The 20,076-nt window shown below is 40.8% G+C and overlaps 1 protein-coding gene across 1 annotated transcript; it reads left to right on the forward strand.

Moving 5' to 3' along the window:
- The first annotated feature begins 3,847 nt into the window (after positions 1–3,847).
- On the forward strand, positions 3,848–12,702 carry LOC311509406 (cytosolic phospholipase A2 beta-like). The gene is made up of 21 exons (XM_084574612.1): positions 3,848–4,041; positions 4,127–4,169; positions 5,007–5,082; positions 5,650–5,786; positions 6,018–6,146; positions 6,836–6,876; positions 7,004–7,046; positions 7,547–7,601; positions 7,698–7,810; positions 8,206–8,295; positions 8,489–8,523; positions 8,634–8,772; positions 8,852–8,988; positions 9,104–9,326; positions 9,444–9,558; positions 9,820–9,957; positions 10,061–10,159; positions 10,258–10,428; positions 10,733–10,902; positions 11,266–11,452; positions 12,215–12,702. The coding sequence occupies exons 1-21, from the start codon at positions 3,935–3,937 to the stop codon at positions 12,433–12,435; spliced, it is 2,469 nt and encodes an 822-aa protein (XP_084430738.1). The 5' UTR covers positions 3,848–3,934; the 3' UTR covers positions 12,436–12,702.
- The last annotated feature ends 7,374 nt before the right edge of the window (positions 12,703–20,076 follow it).

Below are 20,076 nucleotides of genomic sequence, written 5' to 3' on the forward strand. Positions count from 1 at the left end.
ACTCAAAGTTAAATCGCAACCTTGGTTATGACGAGTGGACAGGTGCAGATCAGCTCGTGATAACAGGCCAGAGGAGAGTGGCCTGAAACGGCCTCTTGGCAAATCTCCCGCGCATTCCAGGTGAGATTGCTGCAGATGGAGGCTCATCTCATCTCATGTTTATCTTTCAGCTCTTATCTTCGGCTTGTAAACTCACTTGCGCTGACGTTCGTTCAGCAGCCGCGGAAGATAAACGCAAACATCCTGCTGCTCTGCTTTTCTCACCAAGCGGGGAAGTAACTAGCGATTAACGTTCGGTATCAATAATGCGGGATGCGCAACAACATGCCGACAGCAGCCTTTTATGTGCAATGTTGATTCCACGCTTTCGTCAGCGCATATCAAGAAGCAGCAGACTCATTTGCACAAATATCAAAATGCATCTGCTCTAATCTCTTTCACTCTCCATATATGTATATGTGACACTTTTACATGTTCTCATCGCCTACTTTTTCTTTCTGTATCTCTCTGCAGACAGCTATGGATGGGGATCTGCACGACTCTGATCTCCAGTGACCTTACCACCACGTCAATAGTTTTCTTTGAGTAATCTGGGCCGGTTTGTTCAGGACAGTGGCTCCACCTCCTGTTCAAACCGAGTAGTACAACACAGTCAAGCTCAGTTTCCACGCATGGGCCATTTGCAATTATATTTTTACTAGAAAGGAGTTGGGACACTCCTGTCTCGGGCAATGTTATTAAGAAACACTGCATACACATCTGTTTATTCAATGGATATGTTGCTTTCGGACTACTGTAAGGAACCTGGGGGTTATGTTTAACCAGGATGTGTCGTTCGTTGACATTATACTGTCAACATTAGGTGCAGCCTGTGTCAAAGTGATGCTGAAAAACTTGTTCATGCAACAGGTACGTCGAGACTATTGCTCATTATTATTGAAAATAATTAGCAGAAGAGATCCTTTTTCTCCAGTTCGAGCTTCTCCCTGTAAAATCCAGTGAATAGAATTTAACCACTTAACCCCGAGGTCCCTTTCTCGGACCCCTGCTCAAAAATGTCAGGCGCAAAATAAATGTCACTGTATACACGCCACCAGTCAAAAGTTTGGACACACCCTCTCAACATCTTTATGTTCATTTGAGGAATTTCTTGCCTTCTTAATGGGGTTGGGACCATCAGTTGTGTTGTGCAGAAGTCAGGTTGGTGCACAGCTGACAGCCCTATTTGATGGTTAGAATCCATATTATGGCAAGAACCAATCAGCTAAGTAAAGAGAAACAACAGTCCGTCATTACTTTAAGAACTGAAGGTCAGTCAGTCCGGAAAATTGCAAAAACTTTGAATGTGTCCCCGAGTGCAGTTGCAAAAACCATCAAGCGCTGCGACGAAACTGGCTCACATGAGGACCGCCCCAGGAAAGGAAGACCAAGAGTCACCTCTGCTGCCGAGATAAGTTCATCCAAGTCACTCAGCTGCCGATACAATGCCACTCAGACTACTAGCAGCAGACACATCAACTGTTCAGAGGAGACTGCGCCAATCAGGCCTTTGTGGTCAAATAGCTGCTAGAAAGGAAAAGCAACAAGCAGAAGAGATTTGTTTGGGCCAAGAAACACATGGAATGGACATTAGACCAGTGGGAATCTGTGCTTTGGTCTGAAGAGTCCAAATTTGAGGTCTTTGGTTGTCAAAGGTGAACGGATGATATGTGTGATGGTGTATATATTTTTTAATTAAAAATAACAATAATCTGACGGTTGCCAGAAGGGTTCTGTTGCCCACAAAGTTTGAATAATTTAGTTTTTTCAGACACATTCCTCTTTTGATTGCTTCTTGCATGCTTCGGAACCAGCCTGTTCATGCTTTGGTAAAGATTTTATCTGCTGGAGATAATGGAGATGTTTACCTATCATGCAAATACAGAGTGAAATTGGCAGAAATTAAAAGTTGTGGATTACATTCTTCTGCAAGTGGTTGCTGGTTCAGATTTTCCTTGCGTGTATCTAAGGTTGTTTGGGAGTGTTTTAACTCTGTTTGTAGATGTAGCAACAAACTGTGTTAACTGACAACGGTTTTCTGAACAGAGCCCACCTGGTAGCATCCTTCACAGAATTTCGTTTTTGAATGCAGTGAGGGATCAAGATCAAAGGTCACGGGTATTTAACGTTGGTTTTCAGCTTTGCCGCTTAGGTGCAGAGATTTCTGATGATATTATGGACTGTAAATGACAATTGACCTGCAGTTGTACGCTCAGAAACGTTGTTTTGAAACTCTCATAAACCTCACCCCATCCTTTCTTTCAGGGGAGGCTCCATTCATACTCAGTCACGACCCTCACCTGCTTCCACTTAACCCGTTCACCTGTGGACTGTTCCAACTTCAATGGAATAGGGTTTGTGTATTATGCAACAAGCAGTGAAGTCTTTCCCACACGCATTAAGTTATGATTTATGTATTGATCTCCACCCTGATATCAGTTATTCTAGAAACCTGCTATTTGAAGACCTAACATACGTGCAGTTCTTCAAATAGCACTCCATGGACCAGAACCAGGCTGATTCAGGAAGTCATTCTTCTGAGCTGCAGTATCGATCACCACAAGGGAAATCTCACTGGCCAGGGTGTTGAAGTTGCTGCAAATGTCCCATTCACACCCACAGGACACCCTCAGAACCCCCATGTCCATTCTCTGATGAGTCACAACTGATTTGGAGGCACAAAGGAGACCTACACAATATTAAGAAGGTGGTCATGCAGAGCAGATATTCACCATGACCCCTTTACCCTGGACTCTGCTGTAAATGAGTCATATTTCCGAATTGCCACTTACAATACCGCTATGTGTGAACTACATATTTTAGCTGGCTTCAAGTTCTCCCCTATGCTATATCACAAAACCAGGCAGTGCAGTTCCCCTGAAAAGGAATGCGGTTAGTTGTCTGTTATAGTGATGACATTTAATGCATGACAAGTACAGACAGGACCTCGTGTCATCACAAGACATCTCAGCAAAACACGAAGAGCAGATCCCAAGCTGATCAAGTATCTGTGGGGTGATCCACAGATACTTGATCCATCCACTCAACCCATAGGACCCAAAGGCCCAAGGTGCATGTAGCTGCTAGTGTCTGATGTCAGCTTGCAGCCGGCTTCCATTGAAAAATCTAAAGCTAGTTCACACCAGCCCTAAGAGAATGAGGCAGGCTGGGATAATTGCACCTTATCACTGCGGTCTGCCCTCTGGACTCATGAACAAATCCCATCCCCCTCCCCTACCCTCCTCCGCCACCACCAACACCACACACACAGAAACAGGCTATTCTGCATCCCCACAAGTCAATACGCGTTATATTTACATGACAACACAGACAACAGGTGTAATTAAAACACTTTCTTCCCTTTCTATTTAAAAAAGAAAATTTAAAAAACAGCTTTTCATGTATTTTTTTATTTTTTTTTTTTGTCAGATTTAGACTTTGTTTATTGCACCAAACACCAAGGCAGATTCTTTGTACGTGTGAGCATACATGGGATTTAAAATAATTCTATTTCTGCTAAATACTCAACATTCTCTGCAGATTCTGGCTTCTCTGCGGTATGTAAAGGCTCTGCAGCCTCTTATCAGACCAGCTTGTGGAGGCAGGTCTACCTCTCTCTTTTTTTTTGGTCATCCACTCTGAAACCACTCCCCAACATAGTGAGGAAACATAAATGTTGAGAGGACATTGCAGGACTGAACGAAGAAGAAGAAAAAAAGCCCAAGAAGGTTTGAAACTTCAAGCTCAGCTTCAAGAGTGATGGAAACAGGTGATGTCGCTTTTTGCGTTGAGCACAGAAATGGATATGGGTAACTAAAATAGATCAAGCAACAAGGGAATAACTTAATTTTGAACTTTTCATTTGGTTTTGAAAAGCAGCATAGCATTCAATGAAATGTGGAAAAACTACACTTTGAACCAGAGAAGCCAAAACTGCACCTCTAATTTAATCCGTGTCCTTTTCTTTACAGTCAAAGAGACGGTTCTGGGGCTGTTCAGCAGGTAGGTTACATGTTGCTTTGTGACTTTACTTGTCTTATTTGCTTTCTCTCGAGCTAAAAGTGCAATTGCTTTCTTTTCTTTTCAGTGATAAAGACACAAAAGGGGGCCTCAAAAGTAACGCAACAGAGGTAACATTACCAGTGACACCGCACACATCAAAATACAGAGAGGGATTTAAGTGCAGTTTTAAAAGATTTGCATGTGTGCTGGAGGACTTTCAACATGTTCAGCTATTAAACAGTAATTTATTCAAACACACATCCCATTGAGATTCAGTCTGAACAGGGACAGAACATTTACAACAGGAATAAGCTGTGCTTCCTGGAGTTTCAGTGTTTTGTGCTGTTTCTGTTTTCCTATTTATGGTCCGAGCCTTAGCCTCAGGCTCAGTAATGTCCCAATCGCAAGCATTTGCATAGTTAGGTGCACTGATCCTTTTAGGACTGAAGGATAGTGCTGTTAGTGTCCATCCTCATATCCTTGATAGTCCAGCTATCTGTATCTCTACCTCTCTCTATCTCTTTATGAAATTAACGTTGCCAGACAGGTGTTGAAAGTGAGTCTAGTATACAGCCACACTGGCAGGTTTCAGTTTACATGAGTACCCAAATGTGGGACATGGGATGCAGGTTTTCAAGTTAAAACAACACAAAAAAAGAACAGCTGATAAAAATCCAAAAAAGGCAGCGCTACATGGGTAGCGTAATCTGCATATACCATATATAACAAAAGAGCAGATGAAATGACAAACACAGGGGAAACTAATGAGGGTGATGGAGATTATTACAAGGCCGTACAAGCAAAGTAAGTGATGTTTAAAAGGCAAACTACCCTCTACCCTCTTATATGCCCTTTCTGTGTGCACAGACAAGTTTAGGGGGGAAAAAAGAGCTGAAAATGTGCTTTTTAGGAGAATATGGAGCCAGATGAGTTAAAAACTGGATTCCCTGTATTGGTTTGTTCAGCAGAAGCAACCAGTCTCCTACTGGATCCTGAAGATCACCGTCGTGAGGGCGAAACTCTCTAAGAGCTATGATTGGGGTAAGAATGGCTTTGACTATCCAATTATTATTATTATTTAAAAAACACATGTTTTTTGCATATATACACACAAAACATCATTGCATCATCATCACCCCCACCCCATTGCAATGGCTGGTCTGGTCAAGGTGGGTGCTACATGTCTAAGTAGCATCCATACCAAAGAATGCCAGGTCCAAAATCTTCCCAGCAGAACATTGTACTATCACAAGATGGTCAATGTTATTTACTTCTCCTGTCAGTGGCTTTAATGCTGTGGTTGATCGGTGTATGCTCAATTTATTGAGCGTTGATGAATGTTCATCTAAAACCTATAAACCTATAATACAAATTATGGTGTTCCTCAAGGCTAAGTTTTAGGTCCTGCACCTTTTAACCTTCATATGCTGCCAATTGGAATTAATCGCAAGGCCACCAATCAACTTTAAATAGACCATATGTGAAGAAAAATGCTAAATAAAACAGAACAAGATGGACCAAGCTACAACTTGAAGAAGCCTGTTTAGTAGCCATTCAGAGCTGGTGGCAAGCACAACTTTTCAATGTTTTCCTGTCCTTGTGTTTCAGGGAGTGACTCTGACTGCTACGTCATCCTTTCCCTTCCCACGGCGGTGGCACGTACGTGGCAAACAAAAACTATCAGCAACACCAACAACCCAACATGGAATGAAACTTTTACTCTCAGGATCCCCAGTCAATTGACAGTGAGTCCATCTCTTGTGGTGTTACTGATGGTTACTATTGGATGAATGAGGTTTGACAGAGTATGGAGAAACATGAAAAAGTAAAAATATAAAAATCCAGAAGCTAAAAAGCAAGTTATGGATGGTAGCAACATTTTCAATAGCCAATGTTCACATTCTTTTATTATTATAGGTTAATTGCACCCAATACTGCCAACTTTCCTTAAACGTTGTGTCTCTTTTTTAATTCAGAATATTCTGGAGATCAGCCTGTACGATGACGACTACTATTACGATGACCTGATTAAAACATTTCACTTTGATGTCAGAAGCCTCCCTTTTGGGAAGAAGGAGGCCGTCGTCTTTACCTTAGATGCCGAGGTAAAAGCAACAGAAAACGACAATATGACAACTGGTGATCAGTCCACTCCTTGACATCCAGCGTCCCACAGATGTACACCGCAGACTAGATGTATTTAAAGACACGCTGAACAAAACAAATCCCTAAATGTCCTTAAAACTTGAAAGATCTCTTCACTCAGAGAACCGAGGTTACAATCTGTAACTTCACAACTCGCGTTTTCTATTTTAACGAGATGGGGAAGACAGGTCCAAGGTATAATATATGAGATATATGTACATTATAAAACATACATGAAGAAAGAAATATAGTCCCAGTACAAGTGGCAAGTGTTGGTGTGTACAGTTGGGCTGTTGAAGCGTAAATCGCACACCCAACTTGTAAATCCAAATAGTATTTTGTCTCAATAAAGCCAAAAAGGTTTTTGTTTTGCCCTCATGACATTGCAGGGTTTTCATGAGAACTGTTCTGTTTATTCTCTAAGACACAACAGCCATATTAGAGTGACGTCTTTTAAAAAATTGTCCAGACTTGTTGCTGCCAGTATTCCAGAAAATGTGCCGCACAGGACTAAATGACTCACATCAGCTACTTGAAAAACTTTGTGGAAGGACCATGACATATTCCTTGAATTTGTGATGTAATGTAACTGCAACTGACACATTTAACTAAGTACCTCACATGTTGTCTCTTGCTCACTTTCTTGCAGACAAAGGATGAACTTGAATTAGAGTTTGAACTACTCCAGAGGTATGTATTTGTCATTTTGTAAAATTTATTTGTCTTCTATCCTGCCAAACATATTTTATTTAGAGAGTGATGTGCTCTGATATCAATGGCTGCATTTAATTTTACCATTTTTTTTTTTTTTTTTCAGTGAAGAGAAGCCTCATGAATATGTCACAAATGGCATCCTCATGGTAAGGTTATAGCAATTACATCTGAATACACTGTCAATACTCATTTAGGAACACTGAGCACATGAACAGTTGCATTAGAAAATCCCTAATCTAAGTATTTTCTGATAATGTGGATGTTTCCACTTAGAAACTGAAGATTAGAGGTGGTGGGGAGCTGTATTATGACTTAATTTTTCATTAGTGGTCAGCTGAGGGGACATAAATCATCATGCGTCTGATCACATATTACATTTTTCAGAAGTTTGATTATTTGTTAACATTTGAACATTAATACAATGCAAAAATTGAAATTGCAGCTGGTATTTCCATAACAGCCTGAACTCAGGCAGACACCTTTAATCCATGCAAATAATAAAATATGAATGTCTAATTCATGTGTAAAAGTTGTTATTTCATACACTCAGCCACTATTCATCCTTTGGAGAGATGACTATAATGTGATTTGGTTTAAATAGGTTGGACATAATGAGTGTCTTTCTTTTTCTCTTGGTGTCCCCCAGGGTGGCCCATTCTCTGCCTTGGATATCAAAGTGGACAAGCCACCAAGCACCAACTGTATGTTGTCTCTGCTAAATGGAAGCAAGTCATACGAATGGAAGTTTTCTCTTGGTCAGTAGATGTAACATGACATTATTTCACCAGGGCTTAGAGGGAACATGCTGAAACTATGCGGCGCTTATCCAGAGAACCAGAGAATCGACTCAGAGGACCAGAAACTGTGCTTCTATATCAACAGAGACTTGGAGACTGAACTTGAACTGGCAGTGAGTTTTAACTGTTTGTACTTTTGTTCTTATTTCAGTCAGAAATAAAGATAAATTGCAGGGATGCCAGGCAGCATATAAGAAGAACGAGGGAAGAAACTGTTACGACTGGCCTAGGGGAAACCAGAACACAACACAAAGTCTAACTTCCCCCCTTTCCCTGCTCCCAAGAAGAACCAGTGCTCAATGAACGTGCAGCCCATAATAATCTTTGTCCCAAGCACACATGAAGCCTAAAAACAACAAGAAGACAACAGCACGGCACCAAACAGGCAGACAACACAAACCATATGACTCCCATTTGTAACCAAACAACCAAAGGAACACATGAAATAAGTTGAGAGATACTTCAAATAATTTGTATTTCATGACCTAGTATCTCTTGTGTTTGTCAGCCCGCTCAGGATGTAGATCCTGTTGCTTCCACCAAGCTCCTTCCAAAACCAGCCAAGTATACAGGCAAGGTGTCCCTCGTTGTTGATGAGGTAAGAACCAAACAGTTGCTTGTTCTCATTTGCAACTAGTTTGCATGTATGGTATGACATTACAATGGTCAGAAGTAAAGTAGAGCATAAACAGTGGAAGAAAACCTAAAGTGAGACTTTATTAGCTCATGTGCCAACAGAGAAATTTCTTAGGAAGGAAATTAATAAAATGCTTGTTTGCTTTTGTTCACAGGACACAGTGGATTTTGGCCTGGAAACACATGAAAGGTGAGATACTTTTTAAATCTTGAGATTTGAGGAACTATGACTTGCTGTTTTTATATTATCACCATTGTTATTTTTATTTGCATTTACGTTTTTGTTTCACAAATCTACAGCATGAAGGAACTTCAGTCTGTTCGCATTGGCTATGACATCCCGACACAAGAAAAAGAGTACCTGAAGAAGAGGAAGGCCGTAGTGGCAGCGGCTTTTGAGAAGCTTTTAGGCCTCAGCTCTCCACTAGAACCCAACAAGGTAGAGCCCTAACCATTCAGTACATTCCCAGTTGAAGGCAGGTTGAAAAAACAATGTGCGTGCTGTGCTCTGTGTCCAGGTGCCAACAGTAGCAGTGGTGGCTTCAGGTGGTGGCTCGAGAGCAATGACGGGCCTGTTTGGAGGCCTGAGGGGCCTGAAGGAACTCGGCGTCCTGGATGCTGTCACGTACATCACTGGAGTGTCCGGATCCACCTGGTCAGACAAATATCTGGGTCCTTACATCTTAATTTAACCAGATTTGTCACTTTTCAAACATGAAATGGACCAATGACTATCCAATGGCCAATGTATTATCTCCCACTGTCAACAGGGCTATGTCTAGTTTGTATCAGGAAGCCAACTGGTCACAGCAGGACATCAACACCTTCATCTCAGCCGTAAGGGAAGAGATCACCAAGAGCCTGCTGAGCCTCCTATCTCCTGACAAACTCAGTTATTACAGCACAGAATCGGCAGAGAAAGGCAAGGAGGGCTACTCCGTGTCCTACATTGATACGTTCGGCCTGTTCTGCGAGCAACTTGTCTTTGGAAAGGTGAGCAGCTGAACACCCGTCTGTAAAAACTTATCAGTTATCCAAGTATTTTAGTCGTTTTGAAGAGTAAAATTAAGGAGCAAGACAATAATCAGAATCATGCGTTTGGAATTGCAGAAACTGACCAGTACCCTGTCAGACCAGCAGATGACAGTGAATGAAGGTCAGAACCCTTTCCCTATATACACTGCTGTCAACATGAAGGACTTAAGGGACTGTGAAACAGAAGCAGGTAAATATTCTGGAGATATTCACCTTGTTTTCCTGTAGATCGAGAGTGTAAAAATAATTACTCGATATTTGATGATTATCAATGTAGTATTGAGTTTAGAAAGGTATTTCATGAAAGGCACTTTCAAAGTTGGATTTGTTAATGAAATCTTTAAGCTTGACTGAATCAGTCACCACTTACCAAGACGTGGTTCAGCGATGATCATACACTGAGTACTGAGCAATTGACCTTTTTCCTCTTTTCAACTGATCCTGTTGACAGAGTGGTGTGAGTTTACCCCCTACGAGGTGGGTTTCCAAAAATATGGGGCTTTTGTCCAAACTGAGGACTTTGGTAGTCAGTTCTTCCTCGGTCGTAAGATCAAGAAACTGCCAGAACTCCGCCTCCCTTTCCTGATGGGTGAGAACGTGACCACGACCCCGGTTAATTTTCCAATGAATCTCAGTCCAGTAGGAAAAAAACAATCTGAGGTAACGATATACTTTTATTTCAACGTTCTCAGGAATATGGAGTAGCGCCTGTTCAGCAAGCATAACCCAGCTGTGGGAGGTTCTTGTAGGACCTTGGAGCTCCTGCTCTGAACAAGATGACAAGACCACAAGTGCAACTCCTTTATTTTGACACTGCGCTGGGACTCTACTCCCACCATGTCAAGTCCAGTGTATACATCGCTCACCACATGCTCTGTTCTCCTCGTAGAACCTGACTCGACATCTCCTCACACAAAGATCATCAACCCGGGGGGCATCTTCAGTGGGTTGACTGAGTACCTAAAGAGTCGTCCAATCCTTTCTGAGGTGTACAACTTCATGCAAGGTTTCTTCCTGTGCTGGAACTACCATGAGAACTGCTACTTCAAGGCTGGCAAAGGTAGGACCCAATAAAGCGTGAGAACAATACAGAGATTTTCTTTTGATTAGAAACAAAAGCGAAGGAATAACTAGATCACAGGTGTCCAAAGTAGTTGAAACAGGGAATGTGGAGTTTGGTATTATTGCATGATAGGCCTCAGTCGTTCTCCACATTACTTCCTGTTAAATTGTTGTTTTGCATTAGTGCTTCCTTTGGATCTTTTTGAATTTGATTTGGGAGGATGTCAAGACAGTGCTTGAGCTTAAGAACCATATGATATCCTCACCCCCTGCACAATGTTCCCTCTCTCTTTTCTGCACAGGCTCTCACCCGGATTCCTTCCCAAACCAGCTGACCCCCGGAGACACCACTCTGCGCCTGGTCGATTCTGGCCACTCCATCAACATCGGCTGTCCACCGGTGCTGCGTCCAGAGAGAGACGTGGACATCATCATATGTCTCAGCTGCTCGTGGGATGAGCACGTCTTTAGAGTAAGCAGCAAGAGATACACTAATGTTTCTAAAGTTGTAAGTTGAGTCCTAAATGTTTCTTTTATGGCAGAGATTACCTTCAGGCAGTTTAAATATTTATTGGTATGATGCCATAATCTGATAAAATACTTTCAAACACTGTGACCTTAAACTCTCAGTTCAAATAAGGCCATGCCTTCAACTAGAGAACCAGATGGAGTAAACCTCGGGAAGATCAAATCTAATTTGTCCGAGGGCGACTAGGGCGTTTACATTTTTGTTGTATAGATGAATGAAAAGCCTACTTTTCCTGGTTGAGTTTTTCAAGCAGTTTCCACTGGATATACTTTTTCCTCATGGCTGTATGTGATTTTGATCCAACAGGTCATAGAGGACACAGCTGCATACTGCAAAGACTGCAACATCCCCTTCCCCAATGCCGACTATAAAAGTCTGCAAAAGGAGCCTCGAAAAGAGGTCTACATTTTGGAGGATAAGGAGAATCCCAAGGCCCCCATAGTGATTCATTTCCCACTCGTCAACGTGACATACAGAGACTACAAAAGTCCTGGTAAGTTTCTGCACATTAGGTGCTGGGACTTTACCCTACATCAGCCAGATGTAACTAGACTGGCATCTGTATTGTATTCTCTCTATCTGCTTGTCATTTCTTGTTAAAAACCAACTGATGTGCAGCCAAATCCTGACACAGTGCACAATTAATACAATGCATTAGTACAAAAACTGGTGACATGGGACAATGTCTTCCTTCTCATAATGTGGTAGAGAACTTATTGGTCTTGGTGCCCTTCATTATGCTCCACATAAGATACCCCTGGAGACATATTGATAACCCTTCTTCAAGTCTAAAATATACTGGATGGACGAGATTGACTGGACATACTTCTATAAAGCTTCCACTTTCAGTGCTTGGTCAAAGAGATGGTCCTCAGTTTCACCACCAGAACAGAATACACATCGCTCTTTGAGAATTGTCTCCTCTACCTCCATTACAAAAGGTTTCTCCTGCATTATTGTTGTAAAACCTGTACCCTAGAAAGCCATTGTTTGGGCGATGTCCCCAACTTCCACAACCATAACAACCCAACCCCATCATGTAAATCTTAGTCAACCCTGACAATGTGGTGTCCTCAAAGACTTCTTCCATCAGCCTCCATCCTCAAGGCAAACCTTCTTGTCATCTTATGCTTTGCCAGAACATGGCAAAACATGACCCTCCACTTTCACATCAATACATTTGTGTTTTTTATGTTTTTCTCATCAGTAAACTGCAAAATTGATGAAACTTTGTCATTAACTTGTGACTTTCTAGGTGTGAAACGAGTGAACAGTGAGGAGATACAAGCTGGGAAGGTGGACGTGCACAGCAAAAAATCTCCATACAGGACCACCAACATGAACTACACAGCAGAGGAGTATGACGCTCTGGTGGACCTCACCACCTACAACATCTTAAACAACAAGGAGAGTCTCCGAGAGGTCCTCCAGAAGGCCCTGCAGAGAAGGGAGTCTAAGATAACAGATTCCTGTTAATGTGGATAACCAACCCATTACATCTGAGCATATTGTGAATATGAGTCTTTTGTACCAAATGTATGTGATTTAAAACAATGCAAAGAAATGACCTGTCCTCACACATTCTGAATCAGTTTATTGATAAATAAAACTCCTGAAAAGCATAGTTTGTTAGCTTCCAAGTTAACAATCCAAAAAAAACTTGCCTAAGTGGGAAGGTAATTCCTAATCTCTGTCCTAACTTTTGTTAGTGCATGATTTCCTGGTATACTGATTACACTGATGCACATGTCAGAGCTACCAAAATAGAGGAATTAGATGAAAGCACGTTGCTAGGACTGATGGAAGACAAATTTCATTAAAAAAAAAAAAAAAAAAAAAAAGACTACCTGATGGAAACTTTGAAAAAAAAAAAAAAAGTTTTCATACCACCGAAGCACTTTAACCCTACAGTGCCATCTAAATGCAAAGCATGTTGCAGTGAGAACAGAAACCGCCGCAGTCCCAGTCCGAGTATGGACAAGGCTGACAAGTCAGCAGCCCAAACTGTTTTTTTGGCCTGGGGGGGATAAGGCATTGACCATTTAAAATTTAAAACTGCTTATTATGTAGGGAGCCAATGGGCCTGTTTCACTTGATGCAAAGGTTCGTTTTTGTGATTAAAATAAATGTAAAATATTACCCCAAATCCGTCTTCCTGTGTGCGGAAATGTGTCAAGCCAGGACAACGAAAGACGTGCCTATTAAGCTACATGTGTGCGCCTGTGTTTAACGGTGCTTTGTGCTCATCTGTTGACATTTCCGAACGCCTTCCAACAGTTCCTTTAATAAAAGCGGGCTTTCCACACAAAAAAGTGCATGTGTCATTAGTATGAGAAACAAACTTAGATTTTAACTGTGTCGGGCTGGGGTCGGGCTCGGACATAAATATCTTAATGCTTGTCGGGCTCGGGTCGGGTTCGGTTACTGCTCTGTCGGACGCGGGCCGGGCTCGGACAGAAAAATGCGGCCCGATCCGCACTCTAGTCCAGACAGACATGGTGTTCACGGAGGGGAGGGAGAGAGACGCGTGAGTGACAGAGAGACGAAGAGAGAGCAGGGAAAGGAAATGCAGCTGAACGAATACGCTGCGTGTTTTAAATAGCGTAAAAAAAAAAAAAGAATAACGAAACGCAATATGTGACGGTCGGTGTTAAATCTTTTTTTTTTTTTTTTTTTTTTTTTGGTCGGTGTTGAATCTGTGGCGCACCGCCACAGATTCGTTTATGTGTGGGAAACACTGGTGAGAAAAGTGCAACTGCCAGAGGACAAATGGCAAAGACAGCACTATATATAGACACACTGACTAATGAGGCGCAGGTGATACTGAGGGCGGAGTACACAAGGAGAGACCAATTACACAATCAGTGGAGGGAAAACACAGGAAGGAAAGACACCAGGGAAGAAGCATTCGAAACAGAAATAAGACTATGGACAACACCAACAACCCAGAGTGGAATGAAACTTTTACTCTCAGGATCCCCAGTCAATTGAAAGTGAGCCCATCTCTTGTGGTATTACTGATGAGTTATGTCTCAGTGAGAACATGGTTCTGTCTCTCAATGCTCACTGTTTGAGTTCTCAGATTCTCTTAAAGTTGTCTCTTAGCGCCTCAGCAAAAAACATGAGAGTAGTGCAGGCTCTCAAATTAGTCTCAATATAACACATGATTTAATATTATACCTCAATCATTATCTCATTTCAGAAAATAAGTAAACAACTCAGACAGATAATTTATGAGATATGTGGTTTATTTACATAATGTTCAACTTACAAAATTTGTTGATTTCTTACACAAGTCATATAGCTCATTACAATTTTGAGTTCCAAAACTTAACCCATTAACACGAACAGCCATAATGTGCTCAAACACACCAGATAAGTGTGTGTTTGTGATAACACGTAATCCAGAGTGTTGAATGTAACTCATCACAACACAGCGCACATGTAACAATGAGAGGTTGTAGGACCTCAGGCGAATGAGTAGCTGGACAGGGTTTGGAAGGAAGGATATATATGATAGAGGCTGGCAGTGACAGACAATGCCAATAATAATGTCAAAGAACATTAATTGTACATGCTCAGATAACTCATATTTCATTCTTCACATGTGCTACCGTAATTAGGATAAGAGAAAGCAATATTGCCATGCTAGGTTTGACCAACTGTGGACTGCATTCTATCTATCAATCTTTCTGTCCATCTATTAATCTACAGGGCCTGTGATTCTCAATCTGAACTAATTGTGTTTAGGATATATCTCTCTCCTCTGCACTTGGGACTGGGTGTGGCTTAAACAGCTCAGACAGCAGAGAAGACGGCTTTTGAACATAAAACACACAACCACACATTTAATAACTAAACATTGCTGATCAGTCTCCACATGAACACTGGTGGCTGCAGGGAGGGATGACTGCAGGGAAGAAAATAAGGTATTAAATATCATATCTGCTGCAAGTTTGCTGCAACATGGCTATGCCAGGCTACTCACCAATTGGGAAGTCCTTCTTGGTCGTTTATTTGGGTCTTCTTCATTACCAGTCCTTCTCCATCATTTTCCAGGTTTTCGTCTGGTCATTTTGACGCTCCAATACTATATAAATACAGACACAAGTTGCTGGAATATACAGTGGAACTTTTTGTAAAAGTAAAACTCTATGTTATGATGAAGCATCAAGTGTTTGTTCAGTAATAGGGGTTTCCATCTAATCAGCTCTTTAGTAAACAGAAATACATTTTCTAGCAAGTGTCAATTCTATATATTTTTTATATTGTTCCACTTCCAGTTTCCTCTGCTCATTTCTTTGTACCATTTTGATTTCCCTCTGGGATAGAAGTTTCTCTTATCTTATCACTTCCAATTTCACTTGTATATTTATCCTGCATGAATTCTCTCTCCTAATTGTATAAAATTGACATCCTGACCTAAAAATTTATTGTCTGTTTACTAAAGGGCAATTATAGTAATGACTGGTGTCAGAAATAACATAGAGCTGTTTTATTAATTTATTATGTTTTATTAACTCACAGTGTTATGTCCTTTTAACCTGAAGTGCAGTTGGGGTATGGTCTATGTGGTAAGTCTTGTCAAATTACTCATGCCAGGTTTTAATGCTCTTGTCTTACAGCTTATGTCCTGAGATGTGCTACTCTACCTGGTTGGGAACAAACTGAGGAGGCCAAGCTCAAGAAAGCCTTTGTCAACAAATGTAGGGCCAGAGCAGGTTCTAAGGAGTAGGCCACTGCTATAGCCTACAGTATGTTGACTGCTTTCTCTCACCCTTTCTTTTTTATTTTTCATTTTCATGGACCAGAGGCGTTAAGACAGTACCTACCAAGTTGACTCTGAGGTTTGGTAGTATGTTATCAGGTCCTTTTCACATAGTTTCATGTGCTTGATCCAAATCCAAGTGTGACTGTTACACGTACCTCAGCAGTGCTGCTCAGTGTGTTCATTGTTTACAATCTGGAAGTGTTCATTTTCTGTATTTAGGTCGGATTGCTTTATAGAATGCACCGCAGTTCACATGGTGCGTATTCCAGTTCCATAAACAAAGCTTTCACACCGTTCTAAACAGATCTCTGGGTGTAAACGCCACGGTTCCAATTCTGTAAATTTATTTCTGTTTTACTTAAAAGAATAGTTCACCAAAAATGAAAATCCAGTCATCATCTACTCACCTCCTTGCTGAGAAGTCAGGTGTAGTTTTTTAACTACGTAATTTTTCCAAACAAAACCGAATAAAAGTATCCCAAAAAAACAATTCTGCATCCCGCTGCTTGGAGGATTCTTAAGCTTTTTTTTTTTTTTTATAATTGTTTTTTTTTTTTTAATTTACTTTTCAGAGATTACATTGGAGTGTACTCTACATTGGAGTCCCAATATACATATCAAACAGAATATTAGTTCTTTGCCATCATAATCTCAATTACAACAATATCACACAGTTACACGATACATAGGCTTCCACACCTATATAGGCTACAGATAACATACATCTACACCCATATCCACATACCCTCCAACTACCCCAATACCCCCCCCCCCCCCCACACACACCTAACAAAGACAGGACATAAACTAAACATCCACATCCACACTCACAAACACAAAACACAGAAGGTTCCCCATCAAAGCCAGCTCATCAGTTTTCTTTACTTGTGCTTTTCATAAAGCTTTATAGATTTCCTGCCATATTTTATTAAACTGCTGCTTTTTATTTCTGTCTTCATGCATTGCTTTTTCTATGTTTAAGTAATATCTCATCAGTCCCCTCCATTCTTGTAAGGTCGGGGCCTGTGTGTCCTTCCAATGTTTTAAAATGAGTTTTTTAAGAACTAAGGAGGAGAACATCACCTGCCATCCCATTGGGTATTTCAGATGATCGGTTTTCTGCAAGAGACATTCTGATGCGGTTAATTTAAGATACATGCTGCAGTTATTTGTTAACCAATTTTGAATTTCCATCCAGATCTTTTGAATCTTCACACATTCCCAGAACGCATGTATAATGGTGTCTTCCTGAGAGCAGCACTTCACACAGAGGGTGGAGGAAGAGGAGTCAAATTTATGTATTTTGGACTTAGTGTAATATATCCTGGTCATCAGCTTATATTGTATAAGGCGGAGATTTTCATTGGTAGTGACAGCATTAGTTAAATGTAAACATTCTTTCCAGCATGCGTTTGTATCTGAATGATGAAGATCCTTATTCCATCTATCATATATTTTCTGCAAGGAATAATTTTTAGTTTGGGCTTTTATCAGTAAGGTATATACTTTACCTATTAAATTCTTTTTTTTCTGCTGCATTTAAGAGTATTTTTTCAATGGGTGACAATTCTGTAGCGTATTTCAAGACAAATTGTTCTGTAATCAGATTTTTTAACTGTAAATATCGGAATATTTCGTTATCAGTTAAATTAAAGTTGTTTTTAAGTTGCTTGAATGGCATAACTTCATTCTGAAAAATGATATCCGAGATGGTCATTACTCCTCCGTTTATCCATGAATTCCAATTTATTTTCGTATTTTGGATTGTGATGGCCGGGTTATTCCAAAGATGAGTTGTCCTAGGGACACTAATATGAACTCCTAAAGTATCTTTTAAATCCCTCCATACTTTCAATGTATTGTTTATGACAAAGCCTGCATATTTAGTTTTTTTCTTAGAGAAGAGAGCTAAAAACCAGTTGCCTGCCACCAATTGGTGGTTCTCTATGTTTATCCAACTTTCATCTGATCCATTAATTATTTGCTTGATGTAGTATGCCTGTGCTGCAAGATAATACAGCTCCATATTTGGGAAGTTTAGCCCACCTTCCTTTCTGTTGTTCTGGAGGAGTTTTCTGCTTAACCTGGGAGCTTTGTGCGACCAAATGAATGAGCTAAGTAACCTGTTGATGGTTCTAAAGAAGGATTCTTAAGCTTTTTTGGGGGGATACTTTTATTCAGTTTTGTCTGTGATTACTGAAGAAATTTTGAGTTTTAGGTTTTGAGGATTAAACTACACCTGGCTTCTTAACCGCAAGGGGGTGAGTAGATGATGACTGAATTTTTATTTTTTTCTATTTAATTTATTTTTGTATCTTATTTACATTTTATATTTGTATTTTATTTTAATTTTTAAAAGTGTAAATGCTGCTACCTGAATGGTGTTACCCAAATAAAGGTGTTAAACTTTTCAATATTGAGTATTGAGTGTTTTTAGTTTTAATTACTAAAGATAATCTTTAAATTACATTCTCAATTTGTTCTCATACAGTTGTATGAAAAAGTTTGGGCACCTCTGAGGAAAACCATTGCATCAGTTTGTCACTTGCTGAGCTTTTGAAGCAGCAACTTTATTTTAACATTTGTTATACCTTATGGAGACAGAAACATCTCAGTAGTGAAATCATTTTCACTGGTCCAACAGAAACATTTTTATGTGTATTTAAACAAAAATAGGCATGTGCATAAATTTGGGTACCCCAAACAAATATGAGATGATACGAATATGAGAAGCTCAAACTGATCTCAAGAGACGAGATTGAACAACAGATGAGCAACGCATTTTTCCTTTGAATGTGTCCCCGAGTGCAGTTGCAAAGACCATGAAGCGTTACCGAAACTGGCTCACATGAGGACCGACCCAAGAAAGGAAGACCAAGAGTCACCTCTGCTGCCGACTGATTCCCTCTTGCACGCTTCGGAACAAGCCGGTTCATGCTTTGGTAGAGATTTTACCTGCTGGAGATGGCATTCTTGTTTATCTATTATGCAAATACAGAGTGACATTGGCAGAAATTTAAGAGTTCCACCGAAAGTTGCAGATCACATTCTTCTGCAAGTACTTGCTGGTTAAGATTTAGCGTTGAGTCTTAACTTGTGTAACTGTGTTGACTGACAACGTTTTTCTGAACTGAGCCCACCTGGTAACATCCTTCACAGAATTTAGTTTTTGAATGCAGTGAGGGATCAAGATCAAAGGTCACGGGTATTTAACGTTGGTTTTCAGGTTTGCCGCTTAGGTGCAGAGATTTCTGATGATATTATGGACCGTAAATGACAACTGACCTGCAGTTGTACGCTCAGAAACGTTGTTCTGAAACTGTCACAAACCTCGCCCCATCCTTTCTTTCAGGGGAGGCTCCTTTTTATACTCAGTCACGAACCTCACCTGCTTCCACTTAACCTGTTCACCTGTGGACTGTTCCAACTTCATTGGAATAGGGGTTTGTGTATTATGCAACAAGCAGGGAAGTCTTTCTCACACGCATTAAGTTATGATTTATGTATTGATATCCACCCTGATGTCAAACCTGCTATTTGAAGACCTAACATCCGTGCAGTTCTTCAAATAGCACTCCATGGACCAGAACCAGGCTGATTCAGGAAGTCATTCTTCATCGTTGTCGTCTATTTGTGACGTAATTACACTGAGCTGCAGTATCCATCACCACAAGGGAAATCTCACTGGCCAGGGTGTTGAAGTTGCTGCAAATGTCCCATTCACACCCACAGGACACCCTCAGAACCCCCATGTCCATTCTCTGATGAGTCACAACTGATTTGGACCAATACTCTTCTCGTCAGCCTGCCCAGTCTTTGTGGAATCCCACGTGGAGGTGTGGAGTTGTAGGGGTAAGAGGATAAGAGAATAAGAGAGAGAACAAAGGCAAAACAGCGCATTTTATATGACCTGATGACCTCAGAGGTCACATGCCACTGTCAGCCAGTGAACTGCTTGGTCAGTTTTTCACACCTGGAGGATTGTGGGAGTTAGAGTTCTGGTGCTTCCCTTTGTTTCCAAGACAAAGGCAGCCATGTGGTTAACTTGATTATGCGTGGTGAGCTTCCATAGCTCACCACCAGGTTCAGATCCCAACAACAGATATTCACCACGACCCCTTTACCCTGGACTCTACTGTAAATGAGTCATATTTCCGAATTGCCACTTACAATACCGCTATGTGTGAACTACATATTTTAGCTGGCTTCGAGTTCTGCCCTATGTTATATCACAAAACCAGACGGTGCAGTTCCCCAGAAAAGGGATGCGATTAGTTATCTGTTAAAATGATGGCGTTTAATGCACGACAAGTACTGACAGGACCTTGTGTCATCACAGGACAGGC

This window comes from Chelon labrosus (genome assembly GCF_963514085.1).
Source record: "Chelon labrosus genome assembly, chromosome: 24".
NCBI lineage: Eukaryota > Metazoa > Chordata > Actinopteri > Mugiliformes > Mugilidae > Chelon > Chelon labrosus.